The following is a 17,712-nucleotide window of genomic DNA, read 5'->3' as shown; positions in this document are numbered from 1 at the left end:
GCCTGTGGTTATTGTTTATTTTAAATAACAGCGGATGGCTCTACGATCCCGTTTCTGGATAATGTTCTCTCACAAGTTCCACCCTTCTGCTTCTCCAAACCGGTCTCGGGTTTGGCAGCTTTCCTTGTAACTTGATTTGCACAAACTGCCAAGCACGCCAAGAGGATTTAACCTAGTAATTACATCGGAAGAGATTTAGGGCTACAGAGACGTGGCATGAGACTCAAGAGGTTTAGTGTCGCCATAAAAAACGATCCTAAGGTCGGCTGTCCTAACTGTACCGTGTGCTTCCTGCGCCCCGGCTACTTTTACAGCCCCAGCTGGAGGCAGGAAATAAAAAAAAGTTTTACAAACACAACTCGTTAATTCGTTTCACCTCTCTACGCTAGAACACAGTACACGAACGCTTTTAAACAGCTGGGGGTAGATGGCTTCTTTTGATGCCTTGGAGTCACCCCCCCCCCAGGCCACGATCCAAGTTCTTCCTATGGGTCGTGGGACCCCGGGACCACAGTGGCTCAGGAGCTGTCACCGAGGACGGATAGGGACGCTAAGGGGGCAGCGGGTCTTGCATGGCTTCCGGGATCCAGGAGAGGCTTTGCAGGTCGCTGGCGCCAGGGTGAGACCGTGAAGGAGAAGGGAGAGGAGGATGACAGCGGGGTCCGTCACCGCTGGCGGCCTCAGGTCCCACGAACCAAAACACTCGGCGGTGGCGGCGGCGGCGGCGAGCCACGCCCCTCGCTCGCGCCGCTTCCGGCACCCCGGCCCCGCCCCGCGCCGGCGCTGCCACATCCTCCGGTGACGTCAGCGCGCGCCGCCATATTGGGAAGCGCCGCCGCCGCCGCCTCCTCCTCCTCCCCGTCCTCCTCCTCCTCCGCCGCCTCCGCTCGGGATCCTGGGCGGTGTGGGGGCCCCAGGCGCGGGCGGAAGGCACCCCGGTGGACCCCGCCGACTCCCGGCCCGCCGGCTTCGCCCAGACCCGGCTCCTCATGCCTCCTGCCTTCGGCCCCGCAGCCCGCGGACATCTCCCCAGCGCCGAGGAGCATTAACACGGAAGCGGCCGGGGCCGGGGCCGTGAGGGCGAGCCGGCCGGTCCCGCGCGTCCCTGTCGGTCCGGTGGGGCGCTTCGGCCGGAGCCATGACCTCGCTGACCCAGCGGAGCTCGGGCCTGGTGCAGCGGCGCACCGAGGCCTCCCGGAACGCAGCCGACAAGGAGCGGGCGGCGGGCGGCGGCGGCGGCAGCGGCGAGGACGAGGCGCAGGGCCGCCGCGACGAGCAGGACGACGACGACAAGGGCGACTCCAAGGAAACGCGGCTGACCCTGATGGAGGAGGTGCTCCTGCTGGGCCTCAAGGACCGAGAGGTGCGGGCGCGGTGGGCCGGGCGGGGTGGCTTGGCGGCGAGGGGGCGCGGGCTCCAGGTGGGCGCCGGCCGAGGCCGCACCTGTCCCCCCCCTGCCCCTGGCTCGGGGACCCTGCGTCCTGGAGCGATCAACTTGTCCCGAGGAGTGCGGGAGTCAGCTCTCTCTGGCGGGGCCCCGTGCGCTCCCGATCCTCCCGGTACCGACCCCCCCCCCCCCCCGAGTGCTTGGATTTTTTTCCTTCTTCTGTTCACAAGCACTCTTTCCTTTCGAAGTGTTGGCGAGCTTTGCATTTCTTCCTCGCTTTCTTCTGCAAACGGTTGCAATTCCAACCTGAGACCGCTCGGTAGACCCAACGACTCGGAGGTACCGCCGCTCCCAACTCTTGAGTCTTTTGCAGGTTTTAAGACCTGGGGGAGGTTCACGGATCCACTCGCTGCCGGCCTCTTTTATGGAAAACTTCAGTTACGACATGCTGTTAAGAATTAGCAAAGTTTTTTTTACTGGGTATTGTTGAAAAAGTCAATGCAAAATTGTTATGAAACCGAGGAAGTAACTTTTTTTTGGGTGAAGTGGTTTAAGTGAGAGACAAGTTAGTATTGCGGTTAGTTCATCCGTTGTCGCCCTCAGTTTTGCCATTTTAAGGGGAGGGCTTTGTCGTGAAGGGCTGGGAATACCAAGTTTGCGGTTTGGTGAAAGGCCGCAAAGATTGAGATCGGCTCAAGTTGTATTCTGACTTTTGGAAAGGTCGTTCGCACCTCACATATCCAGGAATTTTACACAGAGGTTGAAGAAATGCTAGTGACAGTCTCTTTTCATCTTCTGGACTCTGTAGATAACGTGTCACCCTATTACATACCCATCCATTTTTAAAAAGTAGTTATTTGTAAAGACAGACTTGCAGGTTTGGCTATTTCATAAATCATGTATGATGAGGTGGCCCGGAAGCTTGTTTCGTTCCAGTGTGGAAACTCTAGACAACACGTTTTGGGAGTCAGACAGAAAGGTATGGATCTTGTTTTTTAAGTAAGTTTTCAGAATTCAGGAAGGAAGAGCAAAAAAACCCCAATTCATCCCTATAAAAAAGTTTTCCAGGTCCCCAAAACTTCCCAGCGGCAGAAAGGTGAGTTTTTTCCATGGACTGTTTGTGTTCCCCGGATATTAGGTACTGTCCAGAGAAGTGATTTCTTGATGGAAATGGTCAAGTGCCTTAATACGGTTCAGCTTGAAGACACTGATGGCCCTCTGGCTGTAAAGGGGGCACAGTGCCTGTTGAATTACAGCCACAGTGAGGGAAGCGGGTGGTATTATGTGTGTTTTGTTTTTGTCTGGGATTTAAAAGCTAGATGCTAGTGTCGTAGTAATGCGATTTTAGAAGTATTCATTTAGAGAATACTGGATTTAGAAAGTAAGCTTCTTGGTACTGTACATTTTTTCTTTGCTTCCTGCCCCCCTCTGGAACAGAACAGATTATGAGACATTTTTAGAATATACAAGAAAAGCAAAAGAGGACTACATTCCTGGGTTAGCATTTTGGTTCCGAGTGGATAGAACCCTGTAAAGCTCAAACTTAACACAAACTTATTTTTGGTATTGTCACACTGAGGAAGAATGGAGAGAAAGTACATTTTATTTTAGAGGCATTCCTCTGAATGTTTAAGCTAAAGCTGTCAACACTTATTTTTCTGTGATTGGTTCCCATGAAGATAATTGAAAGAATTTGTTGAAATTTAATGGTACTACAGAATTTACATAGTGTGTGTTTTTTTTTTTTTTTTTTTAATATATTGAAGTTCTTTGATGCCAGGTAGTTGAAACCATCTCTTGTGGTTATTTTTGTGTAAATAGTCAGTCTACTTCATAAGTCATGGCCAAGGTTCAGCCAGACACTAGCTACTCTTTAGCATTTTCTTCTCTTGTTTTTAAAAATGTAGGCTAGGATTTTGCATTGCCTTTTTGGTTTTAGGGATTCCCTTATATATATATTTTCTTCACATCGAATGTATACACACTAGTGACGAGTCCTAGAAACTAGGCATCTAGTCTTTTTTGGAAGGGTCCCCCTTGGCTTTTTTTAAAATTTTTCTTAAAGATAGGGTCTTGGTGTGTAGTGGAGACTGGCTTCCAACTCCTGGTTTCCTGCCTCTGTTTCCCTAGTGCTAGAATCATAGGCATGGTTTATTCACTTTTCAAGGGCCAGGAGTTTTTCTTCCCTTGTCCCTAGGCACTTCAGCCTGTGTTAGATTTCAGTCTGTAAATTTGTTATTAACTAAAGTTCTAGGGGCCGGGAATATAGCTTCGTAGGTAGAGTGAGTTGCAGGAAGTTCTGAATGGGAGTCCCAGCTCTGCACCAGCGGCTTGGTGGCTCATGCCTATAATCCCAGCTCTTGGGTGGCCAGAGTATCAGAAGCTCCGGGGTCATCTTCACCTACACAGTAAGTTGGAGGCCAGCCTGGGCTACATGAGAAGCAGTTGGCTTCAGATTACTTACATGGAATTTGTTTAAAGACCTTGTTAGGTCTCACACTTAGGACAGATGGCTAACTGGTGTGCCTGTCAAAGCGGATGCTGGCCACCTGGCACTCTCAGCATCGCTGATACCTGGTATAGCGTCCTGGCTCCTTTCTGGACTTCTCACCCAGTCCTTACCCTCAGCCTCTCTAACCCCTGAGCTTCACTGCTCTTCCCTAGCTGCTTTTCCTGGGTAACCCAACCATTTTGGCTACTTGGTCTCTTTCTGTCTCCTGGCTCACTCCCAGCCTTTTGGGTCTGGTTCCTCTCTCAGGGCCCCATCACCTCCCTCACTGGCCAGGTTTAGTCTGGACCCTTTCACATACATGCCTCTGGCTTTTTTCTCCCTCGAATCTACAATAAACCCTTTCCACAGCCGTTACCTAGGAGCACTCATGTCTTCTTTTTTTAATTCAGTCCTGACAAGCAGTTTTTTTTTTTTTTTTTTTTTTTTTTTTTTAATTCAAGTTGGCATTTCAGGTTTTTTCTTTCCTTGAAACACCCTTACCTGGGGCCCTTTAAAGGGTTCTGGTAGTTATTCTGAGTGAAGTGTCAGTGACTGATAGAGACCACTGATAGGATGTCACAAAGGTTCACCGTGAAGTTAAATTAATTGATTAGCAAGATTTCTTTGGATGGTATGGGGTAGGGCAGGGCAAGTGGGTAGGTATTTTTCTTTCTGTGATTTATCTGTGATTTTTCCATAGATGCCTCCACTAGAGTAGTTTCAGGATACTTCAGTAAGAATTATCTTAAATAACCAAAACGTTATATTAAAACAATTTTTTCTCTGGTTTTAGAAGATTAAACTCAAGGGTCTCACACATACTGTAGCACCAGTAACTGTAACACTGACCCCTTAAATAAAAACTTTTGAATCACTTTATTGGTGACAGATCTAAATACTTGAGGTTTGATTTGATTATTTCATTTACTTACCTATGTAAAGATTTACTTTTTTGTTTTTGTTTTTGTTTTTCTAGACAGGGTTTCTCTGTGTAGCTTTGCGCCTTTCCTGGAACTCACTTGGTAGTCTAGGCTGGTCTTGAACTCACAGAGATCTGCCTGCCTCTGCCTCCCGGGTGCTGGGATTAAAGGCGTGCGCCACCTCCGTCCAGCAAGAGTTACTTATTTTTATTTTATGTATTTTATTTTATGAGTGAGTGTTTTGCCCACATGTTTGTGTGGATGTGCATCTAGTGTGTGTTCTTGATGTCTGAGGAGTCCAGAAGAGGGCATCGGATCTCCTGGAATTATAGAGTTACAGGTGCTTGGAAGATGCCATGTGGGCACTTAAAATTGAACCCGGGTCTCCTAGAAGAGTAGTTGCCAGTGCTCTTAACCACCGAGCTACCTCTCCAGCCCCAATTTGACTATTTTAAATGACTATTTAATCTGGAGTATGGGGGCTGGGGAGATAGCGGCGTGGGTAGAGTGCTTGCCACACAAAGGCCCTGTTTGCTCCCCAGCACTCAGTGTGAAAAACTGAAGGCTGGGAGTGGTGTCTGTCACAAGATGAGGCAGAGACAAGTGGCTCAAGGGAGCTCCTCAACCAGCCATCCTGGTCTGCTCAGCCAGCTCCAGACCAGTCTGAGACCGTCGGCTTAAACCAGGTGGTTGGCACCTGAAAGGCGGCACTGCCGTTGACCTCTGACCTCTACATGATCGTGTATGCACGCACACCTGCACGCACACGTGCACACAGTGGGAAAATGGTCATTTCAAATGCTTGGGATCATACTTTTGTGCCACTTACTGTTAACACTTTCCCCATTTTGTCTTGCTAGGGGAGGGGGTGGGATTCTCCATTGTTTTTAGCACCAGAATTGTTGCTTCTCTCTCTCTCTCTCTCTCTCTCTCTCTCTCTCTCTCTCTCTCTCTCTCTCTCTCTCTCTCTCTCTCTCTCTCCCTCTCTCCTCTCCCTCATCCCCCTCCCCTCCCCTTTCTTCTTGAGGCAGGGTGGCCTCTCTACATAGTCCTCGCTGTCTTCACAGAGATCCTTCTGCCTCCCAAGTGAGTGCTGGGATTAGATTCGTGTGCTGTCACACCCGGCTAGGATTGCTTCTTTTTGTTTCCTTGAACCCTCTCTGGATCCTCCTGCCTCTACCTCCCAAATGTTAGGGCTACTGACAGCTTTAGGATAGTGTCTTCTTCAGGTGTCTTCTGTTCTTTTGTGCTGTAGTTAGACCTGTCCATTCACTTGGTCTCCTGGAGTCTTCAAAGGGAAGAGTAGTAGGCTGAGGGGTCACGGTGGTGATATTCTGGAGACTTTTTCAGATCAGTGTTCTTGTGTGTGTCATGTTCTCTAACATGGTTCTTTGAGTTTTCTTCTGGTCTACTCGTGATGTCTTTTTCTAGTATGGTTTTATTTTTTTCAGTCACCTGATTTTCTAAGTTTTAAAAGCCTTTAGTAACATCTCCTTTAAAGAAAGCATGTCTAATGTTTTTAAGAACTCTACTGCAGTAACTCTTGAAAAGTGGTGATTAGGCGTGGTTATTTAGAGAAAAGATGGTAAGTTGGCAGACCTCAAATTGACACTATAGCCTGGGCAGTTCTTGAATCTGAGGTCTATTCTTGAATTGGTGATCCTCCCCTCCCTCCTCCCCAGGATTGAGATGACAGGGCGTGCTGCCAAACTTAGCTTGGAAGTTTAAAAGATGGAAGTGACTTCGTGTGCTTTTCACACTGTGTCCAAAGATGAGTTCCCTTTGAAATGACTCTTTGGAATACAGTACTTACCAAGATGTATAACTGTTTCCTTAGGAACAAAATTTCCTCTCTCTATGTAATTATTGTATAACCTACTCTACTCTCAAGTCTATTCAGCATGTTTTCAGAACTTCAAGATGTAAAAGTTTGTAGTAATTGAAAATCTAATAAAAGAAGTTTGAATTTTATGATACTAATACGATATACTAATTATATTCCCTTTTCTAATACTAAATTATATCCCCCTTGATGTTTTTGAAGGATTTGAATTTTCATCTCTTTTTTTTAAGCCAAGTATGAAATTTATAGCCTATATGAAAAATAAGCTGGAGAGATTGCAGCCTGTTAGTGTACTGCACTTTTGCAATGTAACCTTGTGTATACACTGCAGTGTTATGATGTAGCATGAACTAACACACATACAGACTTAAAAAAAGAAAACAGGATATTTCTCTTCTTGTTTCATGAACATTAGAGTTACAGTACAACTAATAGGGGCTGGGAGATGGCTCAGAGGGTCAAGTGCTGGCTGAACCAGTGGAGGATCTCAGTTCGGATAACCAGAGCGCTCCGAAAGCTGGGTCTGGGCAAGGCCCTTCTGGAATTTTAATGCTCCTGAACCAAGATGGCTGCTGGAGACAGGAGAATCCCAGGAAGCTTCCAGGCTAACTAGCCTGGTGTGTGCCCCAATGAATAACACAAGACCTTGTCTCAAGAAAGGTGAGAAGGGGTCCACCTGATAAAGGTGTTTGCCACCAAGCCTGAGTTTGATCACAGGGACCTACGTGACAGGACAGAGCCAACTCCAGCAAGTGGTGCTCTGGCCTACAGTGAAGTGGTGTGTGTCAGTGTTGTGTCCTCTGGGGGAGCGGGGAGGTACATGTAGTGAAATCTGAGTGGTAGAAAGCAAGCCCTGATATCTGAGGTTGGTCCTGGGACTACACAAGCTGGCCCAATCACATTCGCGTGTGGATGCCCATACACACACACACACACACACACACACACACACACACACGCACACACGCACACACGCACGCGCACACGCACACGCACACGCACACACACGAGACAGGGACAGCAAACATTACAATAGCACTGTCTTTCCTCTCAGTGTTCTGATGGTGCTGGGGATTTGACCCAGGGCCTGGTGCCTGTTAAACAAGCAGCACTCCGCAGCCAAACTGCATAGCCATCCCTAAAGTGAATTCATTTTAAACTTAGTAAGTTGTACTTGGTTCACTTGCTTTGTTAGAGAAGTTGTTCGGTTGTTGTCAACAGAAACAGATGTAGTGTAGAAATTTGGCTTCTACAGTTGACTGTCTCACCTTGACCTGTGTCCGTGATTCAGTAAACATTCTAAGTAAGCACTACACTTAATGCAGGTAAACTCATTCCCAAGAGAATGAACACTGGTCTTGAAGGTAGTGCTGGAAAAACTCTTTTCATGTTTAAAGCTTAGACATCCAGCATGTAAATATAGAGTATAGTTCATCTTATATTTCATGAGGGAAGAGATAGTGGGCATGATGAAAACTGGTCCTGAGACAGTGAAAAAAATCTTACACGTTTGCACTTACATCACTTTAGAAACGTTTTTTGCTTGTGTGTTTGTTTTTTGTTTTGTGTATGTGGTGAGGTTGTTATCCAGGGCCTTGGCAGCCTACCTGCATGATCTGAGCTACATCCCTAGCCCTAGGAAGGGTCGGTGGGGGGACATATGTCCCTGACAACTTGGGAGGCCGATTCAGGGGGACTGCTGATTTCAGCAGTTGGAGGCCAGTCTGCAACACAGTGAACTCCTTCCTTTCAAAGAACAACAAACTGTATTGAGAGGAATTTTATTTATAACAGAATTTAACTGAGATTAGGAGGTTGAGGAACACCTTAGCATATAAACTGTAGAAAATGATGAGTTAAAATTTTAATTGCAGAGTTATTTTTGGTGACCATGTGAAGATAACCTGTACCTGTCCACTCCTGGCTTTTTGAGAAAGACTACAGATTGAAGGCTTACATGCCTGCACCTGGTGGTCACTGTCACGGGATCCCTTTCTTGGGACTGAACTTGGGGCCATGTGTCTGCTGTATTCTTAAGGGTTCTACCTCTAAGCGACAGCCCTTGCCCTAGCTCCATTTCCTTTCTTTTGTGTTTAAAGGTCCACGGGTAACAGTGTTCTGACTGCACTCCTGCATGCGCAGCATGTGCATGCCTAGCATGTGCATGCCTATCATGTGCATGCCTGGTGCCCTGCGGCATCAGAGGAGGAGGGCGTCCAATTCCCTGTGAGCCAGCGTGTGGCTGCTAGGAACCAAACCTGGTGCCCAGCGGCATCAGGAGGAGGGCATCAGATTCCCTGTGAGCCAGCGCGTGGCTGCTAGGAATCGAACCTGGGTCTTCTGTAAAACATGGGCCTTAATTGCCGAGCTATCTCCAAACCCCTCGTTCCGGTTTCTTAAATACAGTGTTAAATAGTTTTATACCATCAAACAAACAAACAAACCCCAAATCCTCCCAGCACTCAGGAGGTGGATCTCTGTGAATTTGAGGCCTTCCTGGTCTACAGAGCAAGTTCCAGGACAGCCAGGGCTACACAGAGAAACTCTGTCTTGAGAAACAAAACAACCAGAAATTACATGAATTTTAGTTGATCATTGAATAGGGTTTGAGATTTCTGAGATTAAAACAGGTTCGACTGGTATTTATATTCCCAGTTAGTCCAAATATGGAACCCGTGTGTCAGCCCCTTTGCTGATGTTTCAGATTTTTTTTTTTTAAATTTTAAGGGACATTCAGTCTACATAGGAGACAGATCTCCAGATAATTCCAGTGTGATTGGATACTGACTTTAGAGGAAATAGAGGGAGGAGACTAGGGACTAGGGAGGGAGTCTCAGATTGGGAGTCACAGACTATTGCCCTAGTTACAGTTCTGCTGCTGTGATAAACACCATCACCGAAGGCAGCTTAGAGAGGAAAGGGTTGATTTCAATTTACAGTTGTAGTCTGTCACTAAGGGAAGAAAATGGAGGCAGGGATTGAAGCAGAGCCCATTGTGGATGCTGTTCCTCATGGCTTGCTCAGTTTGCTTTCTTACACATTCCAAGACCGCCTGCTCAGGGGTGCTACCACCCACAGTGGGCTAGGCCCTCCCACATAAATCATCAATTAATAAAAACCAACAAAACAAAACCCTACAGGCTTGCTTATAGGCTGATCTTATGGGGGCTTTTTCTCAATTTAGGCTCTCCTCTGGTGACTCTAGTTTGTGTCAAGTTGGCAAAAAAAAAAAAAAAAAACCTAACCAACAGAAACTATCTATGGTTTTGACTTACAGCCTTGCCTTTTTTGACTCCCAGTTGGGAGAGCTAAACTAAATGTTTTGAATTCTTAGACCTCTTTGTTTCCTGGGCAAAACAGACCTCTGCTTGTGGTCTGCCCCCTAACTTGTTATAAGACTTAAGGGCTGTTCTGTGACTTAGGTTAGAAAATGTTGTTGACTGGTGCTTGACATTCCCTCTTCCTCCATCTCCCCTTCCAGTGCTGGGGATCAAAGTCTGGCCTTGAGCATGCTAGGCCAGTGCTCTACCACTTAGCCCAGCTTCCATCATTGTCGTTATTCCTGACCCTCCTGGACTGGATAAGTAACTGAATGAGGCAGATATCCACTAATTATCTGTGCCTTTTCACTGCGCTTGCATTGTGTGAAGTGTGCATAAAGCACCCCCACCCCCGTTTTGTAATCCCAGACCATCTGGGCCGGGGAATCTGGAAACCTGAAGTCTGTTTGGTTTCCTTTCCCTAATGTAAGCCCAGAGTCTGTGATTGTTTTCATACTTTCTCTTCTCTAGAACACTGCTCGCTCTCCTGAGATAGATAGTCGGCCCCCAAACTTCCGAAGTCAGTGATTGACAGCTGTGCTGTACTAAGAGCCAGGTGTAGTTGGCACCAGTGAGGCTTGTTTGCTTATGCCTTCTGGTTCTAGAAGAAAGCTCGCCAATGTCCGGCCTCTTCTGCCCTTGTAATCAGTTCTTCCCACATTTGGATTTTCTATTTCTTCTTCGTGGTGCTTTTTTTTTTTTTTTTTTTTTTTTTTTTTTTTTAGGGGAAGAAAGTAATCCTTGCTACCTTCAAGGCCAGAATCTTCACACAAGGTGATTAGGCCAGGATTCTACAACCTTAAAAAGTTATTTAAGACAACATCTTCTATATTTATTTGTGTGGGGTGTGCAGCACATGGCCCCTGAATGAAAGCAGGCCAGAGGACAGCTTGTGGGAGTGGTGCTTTTCTTCCATTATGTGGTTCTGGGGATCAAACTTGGAGGACCAGGTCTTGGGTGGCAAGCGCTTTTACCCACTGTTTATTTCTGAGACAGGGTCTCAGGTAGCCCAGGCTGGTTTCCAGCTCTGTGTAGCTGAGGAGGTCCCTGAACATGTGCTCCTTCTGCCTCCACTTCTGGAGATTGGGATTGCACCTGTTCTCCACCATTCTTGGCTTTTGCCATGCTGGGGATAGGCAAATCTCCCAATGGAGCAGAATCTCTAGCCCTGCTCCTGTAAGTAACAATGAGTAATGAAAAAAGGCTATGCATGTGAAAGAGCAAGGAGAGGTATATGGGAGGTTTGTAGGGAGGAAAAGGAAAGGGGGAGATGATGTAATTGTATTATACTCTCAAATAATTGTAAAAGTTAATGTAATTTGTGTGTGTGGTGGGGAGGGGCATATGGTGTAATCTGGCTGGCCACCAAGCTCCCCGGATCCACCTGTGCTAAGGTTACAGGCACATCCGGCCATTGGGTCCTAGATATTTGAACTCGCATGCTCATGCTTTCATAGCAAGCAGTGCTATGCCCTGAGACATCTTTCCAGTCCTCAGTTTTTTTCTATTTCCATATTTCTTTTTTAGAATTTTTATTTATTTATATTTTATATTCGAATGCTTTGCGTGTATGTCTGCACGCCAGAAGAGGCATCAGATCCTATTATAGATGGTCATGAGCCACCATACGGTTGCTGGGAATTAAACTTAGGACCTCTGGAAGAGCAGCCAGTGCTCTTAACACCTGAGCCATCTCTCCAGCCCCTATTTCCATATTTCTTAATTTTTTTTTTTTTTTTTTTTTTTTACAATGCTGAGGATTGAACCCAGGGCATTAACATACCAGAGTTCCTTTCATGGAACTGCGTTCTTAGCTCCTCCTCTTTGTCTTATTTGAGACAGTGAAGTGCAGGCTAGTCCCAAACTCCTTGATTCAAGTGGTCCTCTGCTTCAGGCTCTCAAGTGTTTTAGGATCCAGGTGCTCTGTGCTTCTGTGCTTGGAGATACTTGAGCACAGCGAACTGTGTCGAAACAGACCGGAAACAAACATTTTAGACAGGATACACAGGAAGCCTATATGAGAAGGCTTATTCTTCTGAAAATAAGCGGTTTTACTCAACCGCAAATAAAAATTGTGTCAAAATAAGTGATGATGGACATTATGTATAACAAGGAACATGAAAATTATTGGCACAGGGTGGTAAAAAGCTGGGATTGATATTAGAAGCAGTAGTGGGCTTTAAAGACAATAATAATACTATAAATAGGATTTTTAAAAGATGTGTGTGTAGAAAGGAGTGGAAAAACTGGAGACACCAAAATCATTGGGGGGGGGGTCTTGGAATTACTAAAAATGTTTACAGTTATTTCTGTGTGTGCATGTACATGTGCATCATGGTGAACATTTAGAGGTCAGATTACAATTTGTGAAAATGGTTCTCTTCACCTTGTGAGTCCCAGGGTATCAGGTTTGCAAACAACCGTCTCACTGGCCTGAAATTATTGGAACTTGTGAAATTTGGTGCCAGTCTTGGGTGAAGATTAAAAGATACATTTAATATGCATATATGTATATATACACACACATACATACATATATGAGTATTTTGACTTGGGTTTATGTCTACACCACATGCATGCAATGACTCAAACGATAAATAAAAAAACACAACTAAGATTTTATTATCACTATAGCTTATGGGAGAAAGGAAAAAAGATGGCTGGATTGAGTTTAAGGCATGAGTATGGTAGAAATATGCCTTTTAAACAAAATACAAATAGTCTATATTTAGGAAAGTATAGGTTACCAAAAAATAAAAAATGGGCCTGGAAACATAGCTCAGCAGTTAAGGGTGCTTGCTCCTTTTCTAGAGTTGAGTTTCAAGTTCAACATTGACTGTAACTCCAACCCCAGGGAATCTGACACCCTCTTCTGGCCTCCTCAGGTGTATACATTCATGCACGCACTCTTGCACGCACACACTCAAAATAAAATCTTAGCATCTGGGGAAAGTGTCTCCATGATAAAGACTCTTGCCTGGTGTGTGTGACACTCCTTAGTACTGAAAGGAATTTAAAAAAAAAATCCACTCAAAATTCTACTTATGGTAATTGCTCTATGTTAGGTACTGTGCTAAGGGAGACAGATGCATAAATATACAAAGATGTGTGTGCATGTGTGTAACTAAAAGTTATGATAGTTATGGTGAAGAAAAAATTAGAGGATGCTGTGTGGGAATGAATTTGTGACTTGGGCCCAGTAGAGAAATGCTGTTTGCGATCCAAAGGATTGGAAGAGCCAGGCTTAGTGATGAGAGCCTATATTCAGGGGTCTGCGTTGGCTTTGAGAAACTGGAAGTTGGTATGCCATTTGCACATTTTTAGTGTTTTTAATACTTTGCCTTTATCATATTACTGATAGCGTCTTAATTATTACCTTGTGAGTTTGAATAACTAGTCTTTATTTCCCCTTGCTCCATTTTCTCTGATGTGTACAGAAAAATCTAAAGTGAAAGTAGCCATTACTGTCAGCTGTTACTAATAGTTTTCTCAGCTACTTAAAAAGTGGGTCATGATGTGTGTGTGTGTGTGTGTGTGTGTGAAAAAATACATAGTTGCATGCTTATATAAAAATGAATTGCTTTTCCAATTTTGTAATCTTTGCACTAGGATCATTAAAACAGTGTCTTTATTTACCCCCACTCCTGCCCCCGTAAATACAGTATTCATTTGTCTCCTCTGGCAATCCTTAAGTGAGCCACTTTCCCCAGACTTCCTAGGAGGTACAGACAAAAGGACATACCAGGGCAGGCGAGACACGGGAGAAAGAAAGGACTATAGGAGGGGAAGTGGAGACAGCTGCCTCTTTCTCATGGAGAGGAGGATGCCAAGGGCTAACATAAGGCAAAAGAGCCCATGGCCTCTGAGAAGGCAGAGTCCAGACAGAGGAGAAGAGCTGCTGTTTGAGGTTCCCCAAACAGTCCCCACACCAGCCCTGTGGAGCCCCCTTCCCAGTGAACATGTGTTGATGTCCCTTGAAATGGTGGTGCTTGCTGGTTTGGAAGCTGTGGCTAAGGGATGAGTTGAGGCCAGAGGACACGGGACCGTCAACTGCCCAGGCTCTCACTGTGTCTCTGATCAGGTCAGTAGCACTGCAGACACCACGGAGCCTGAAGAGGTGAACTAGGAGCAGGCATTATTGTATTTTAGGGGGTGAGGAACCAAGGCAGGAGAGCTGTTCCTAGGGCAAAGAAAAAGAAGCCAAGGCTACTCTGAAACAGTTTCACTTTGTAACTCTGGCTGTCTTAGAACTTGCTATTATAGACCAGGCTGGCCCAGGAGTCACAGAGGCCCACCTTACTCTGTTGTCATAGTTCTGTGATTAAAGAAGTGACCACCCCACACTTGGCCCTTATTTTTAAATGTGTGTGTCTGTATATTCTATGTTGAGTCCAGGTACCTTTCGTAGGCTACCAGTGTTGGATAGTCTTGGAACTAGAGTTAGTTGTAAGTGACTTGATTGTAGTAGGTAGCTGGGGACCAAACTCAAGTCCTCTGGAAAGATCTCTTAACCACTGTTCCATCTCCTCAACTCTGCTGTATTAGGACTTAAAAACCTGGTTCTTAGACAGTTATAATATTCCGGCAAGTTGTTACCTGCATGCAGTAAATAAAAGTGATCCAATAGCAAAAAGTTTGGCAGATGCTGAATTTATTTTTATTTACTTTTAGATTGTTTTCTTGTTTTACTATAATAAGTGACAAGATCAGTGTTTTTGTGCATACAGAATACCATGTACTAAAAAAAGTAATGTAACTTACGTTCTACAGAACTGTGCCAACGAATTTGCATTTCTTCTTTTTGCCTCTCCTTTGTTTCTTTAAAATTGAGACAAGGTCTCACTATGTTACCCTGGCTGGCCTAATTTTCTGTGTAGACCAGGCTGGCCTTGAACTCTGCCTGCCTCTGCCTACTGAGTGCTGGGATTAGGACATGCACATTAAAAAGAGGGGAGGGAGGGAAGGGAAGGAGGAACAAAAGAAAAGAAATGGAACCTTAGTTGCTGCTCTTCCAGAGGACCTCGGTTAGGTTCCCAGCACCCACATGGCCGTTCACAACCATCTGTGACTCCAATTCAGGCCTCATCAGGCACAAAGCACACATAGTGCACACATGTACTTGCATGTGAAAACTCTCACACGTGAAGTAACAATTAAAGCTTTAAAGTACAGACCTGTACTCATGTTTTCATACTATTGTAAATTCAGGTCATATTTCATTTTGTCTTACTTTGTATTTTATGTAAAATATGGATTAAGGACACTTTTCCGTATTGTATATGTTTGTATAATACATGAAAAATCTTACAGCATCTGGTTGTTGTATCCCTCTTAGTAGGCTTACAGAGTATGTTTACATTGTATTTCATTGTGAGTTGCCAGCTCTTAAGTTCCTTCTTAAGAAAGAGATCTGGACTAAGAAGTAACCTTTTCACTGTGATGGAGAGGACTTTTCTCGTTGTTCGTACCTTTGAGGGCTCAGTAAACAGTGCCCCCATTCCCACTCAAGTCAAGCCACTGGAGAGGAAAGAAAGCAGGCCGTTGGAGATCCACGCCAGTCATGGTCATTTCCGAGGAAAATCAGCGTTGGAGGTCGTCTTGTGCAGTGCAGTCTTGTCTTCTAATGTTGACCATGAAACTCCCCGTGGTGGGGATGATTGTGTCTTTGGAATATGTTCCCTTGCCTCATTTGTTACTATACAGTTCTTTCTGCCGGACTCCTTGCAGAGTGGTACACAGAATGAGAAAGACAGTTTATTTCACTTTAGTGGTTTTCTTTCTTTCCTTTTTCCCCCCTTCCTTTCCTTTTTCTTTTTTGGTTTTTCGAGACAGGGTTTCTCTTTGTAGTCCTAGCAGTCCTGGAACTCACTTTGTAGACCAAGCTGGCCTTGAACTCACAGAAATCCACCTGTCTCTGTCTCCCAGTGCTGGGATTAAAGGTACACACACCTGGCCAGTTTCACTTTAGTTTTATACAACATTATGAGGTCCACCCTAAAGATTGGCCGCTTGCGTTTGGCTGGGACCCTGAGGACCCATGAGAGCAGCAGAGGACTGGTCAGCTGGGAGGATGCAGCCCATTAGCTCTGTTAGAAAGTTGCTGTCTATCAGGGCATTGGTAGTTATTAAAGACAGCTGGACAGTGTGGTGAGCTGCACATGCTGGGACTTTGCATGGGCCTGTTTTAGGTTTGCTGGCATCTCACCTAACCAGCACAGTATCTCTGACATGCTCTGTTGTATGCTTTGTCCTATTCTGGATCCTTGTGGAATGTCTGTCCTTCCCAATCTTAAAGTTCCTCTGACTGAACTCAGTCTGAGTTATCTTGTACAGGATGAATGAGGTGGTGAGAGGCACTGTCTTACAGCCCATTGGTCTCTCTGGCAGTTGCTGGTGCTTCATCAACAGCTATCTGATAAGCCAGTACTTGTAGATATAGCGGTCTTATTAAATGAATAAGAGCCAAATTGCAGAGTTAAAAGCCCAAGAGGTCAGAGCAGTAGCTGAGAGCTGAGATTAAAACCCTTTTTTATCCTTCGCTGCAACTGCCGTTCTTTCCTCAGAAAGAGACCTACTTCCTGTGTGTCTGTCTTTTTATTGACTTTCTGTTCTGCCTTCTCGTTGGTTGTAAACCCAACCACATGACCTCCTCGTCACTGCCTGTCTATACAGACCTCTAGGTCTCTATGGCTGGTATTGAGATTAAAGGCATGTGTCTCCATGCTGGTGGTGTCCTTGAACACACACAGACCTGCCTGTCATGTGATCAGGATTAAGGGTGTGTGCTACCCCTGCCAGACTTGTGCTATGGCTTGCTATTAGCTCTGACCCCCAGGCAATTTTATTTATTAACATACGAATAAAATCCCATTTCAGTACAAATGAAATATCACCATAAGTACTCTCTTGAGTCTGACTGCTCTGTTCCCTTTTGTTGGACTGAGCCTCAAAGATGCCTCCTTCATTACTGATTAGAGAATTTCAAACCTCTTTAAGGTTGAATTGGTCCTTTGGCTTCCAGGAGTTAGAGTTGGGTACCACCTGGATACATCATTGATTCTTTATTCTCTCACAGCTGTATATGTAAACACAGCTAGTTTTACCTCTTGAACTAAAAATGTAGCTGCTTGATAGTGCCAGTACTAGTCTTTTCCACAGATTGTAGCTCCTTTATTAGAAGTGGCTAACTTGCTGTGCTGGAGAGAGGGAAGATTTTTGCTGAGACACACATAAAACATGCTCTGAGTATATAGTCCTCCGGTAGGCTCTTGTAATTCCTTTTTTAGAGAAACAAGGCCAACTGAGCGCTTCCCCTGCTAACTTGTGGTCTAGACCGTGTTGTGGATTCATTGGGAACTGGGCTGGCTAAGGTTGGTTACAGTCACTTGGTACTCTCCGGATTCACTTTTTCCCTAAAATACCCAATCCCGTGTGGCATTGTTATCTGGTCAGTTATACTACCCTCATTGTTCTTTTGGGTCTGTTTTACTTGAACTTTAAAACCAAAAACCAAAAACTTCCCTCTGGTAATTCCTGATCATGCTTTTGTGATAAGGGTTTTACTAGGAGGTTATCAAAAATACTGGGCTACTCTGTTGCTTGCTCTGTTTTTGTTGGCTTCATCTATCTTGTTTATTTCTGATAAACCCCAGAAACTTTGGCACAGAATTTTTTTTTTCCATTCACCTACTTTCCTATGTGTGTTACCCAGGTTTTCATAAAATGTAACCCTGAACTCCATAGTAAAGACC

General features: G+C 45.2%; 1 protein-coding gene across 1 annotated transcript in view; it reads left to right on the top strand.

Annotated features, from left to right (window-relative positions):
* The first annotated feature begins 1,138 nt into the window (after positions 1–1,138).
* The window catches only part of Golph3 (golgi phosphoprotein 3), a 31,997-nt gene continuing 15,423 nt past the window's right edge, over positions 1,139–17,712 (top strand). The window contains exon 1 of the mRNA XM_006976113.4: positions 1,139–1,363. Coding sequence (XP_006976175.1) covers positions 1,139–1,363 — 225 coding nt within the window. The remainder of the gene's footprint in view (positions 1,364–17,712) is intronic.

Source organism: Peromyscus maniculatus, chromosome 15 (genome assembly GCF_049852395.1).
Source record: "Peromyscus maniculatus bairdii isolate BWxNUB_F1_BW_parent chromosome 15, HU_Pman_BW_mat_3.1, whole genome shotgun sequence".
NCBI lineage: Eukaryota > Metazoa > Chordata > Mammalia > Rodentia > Cricetidae > Peromyscus > Peromyscus maniculatus.
This window is presented reverse-complemented; position numbering and strand designations above follow the sequence as displayed.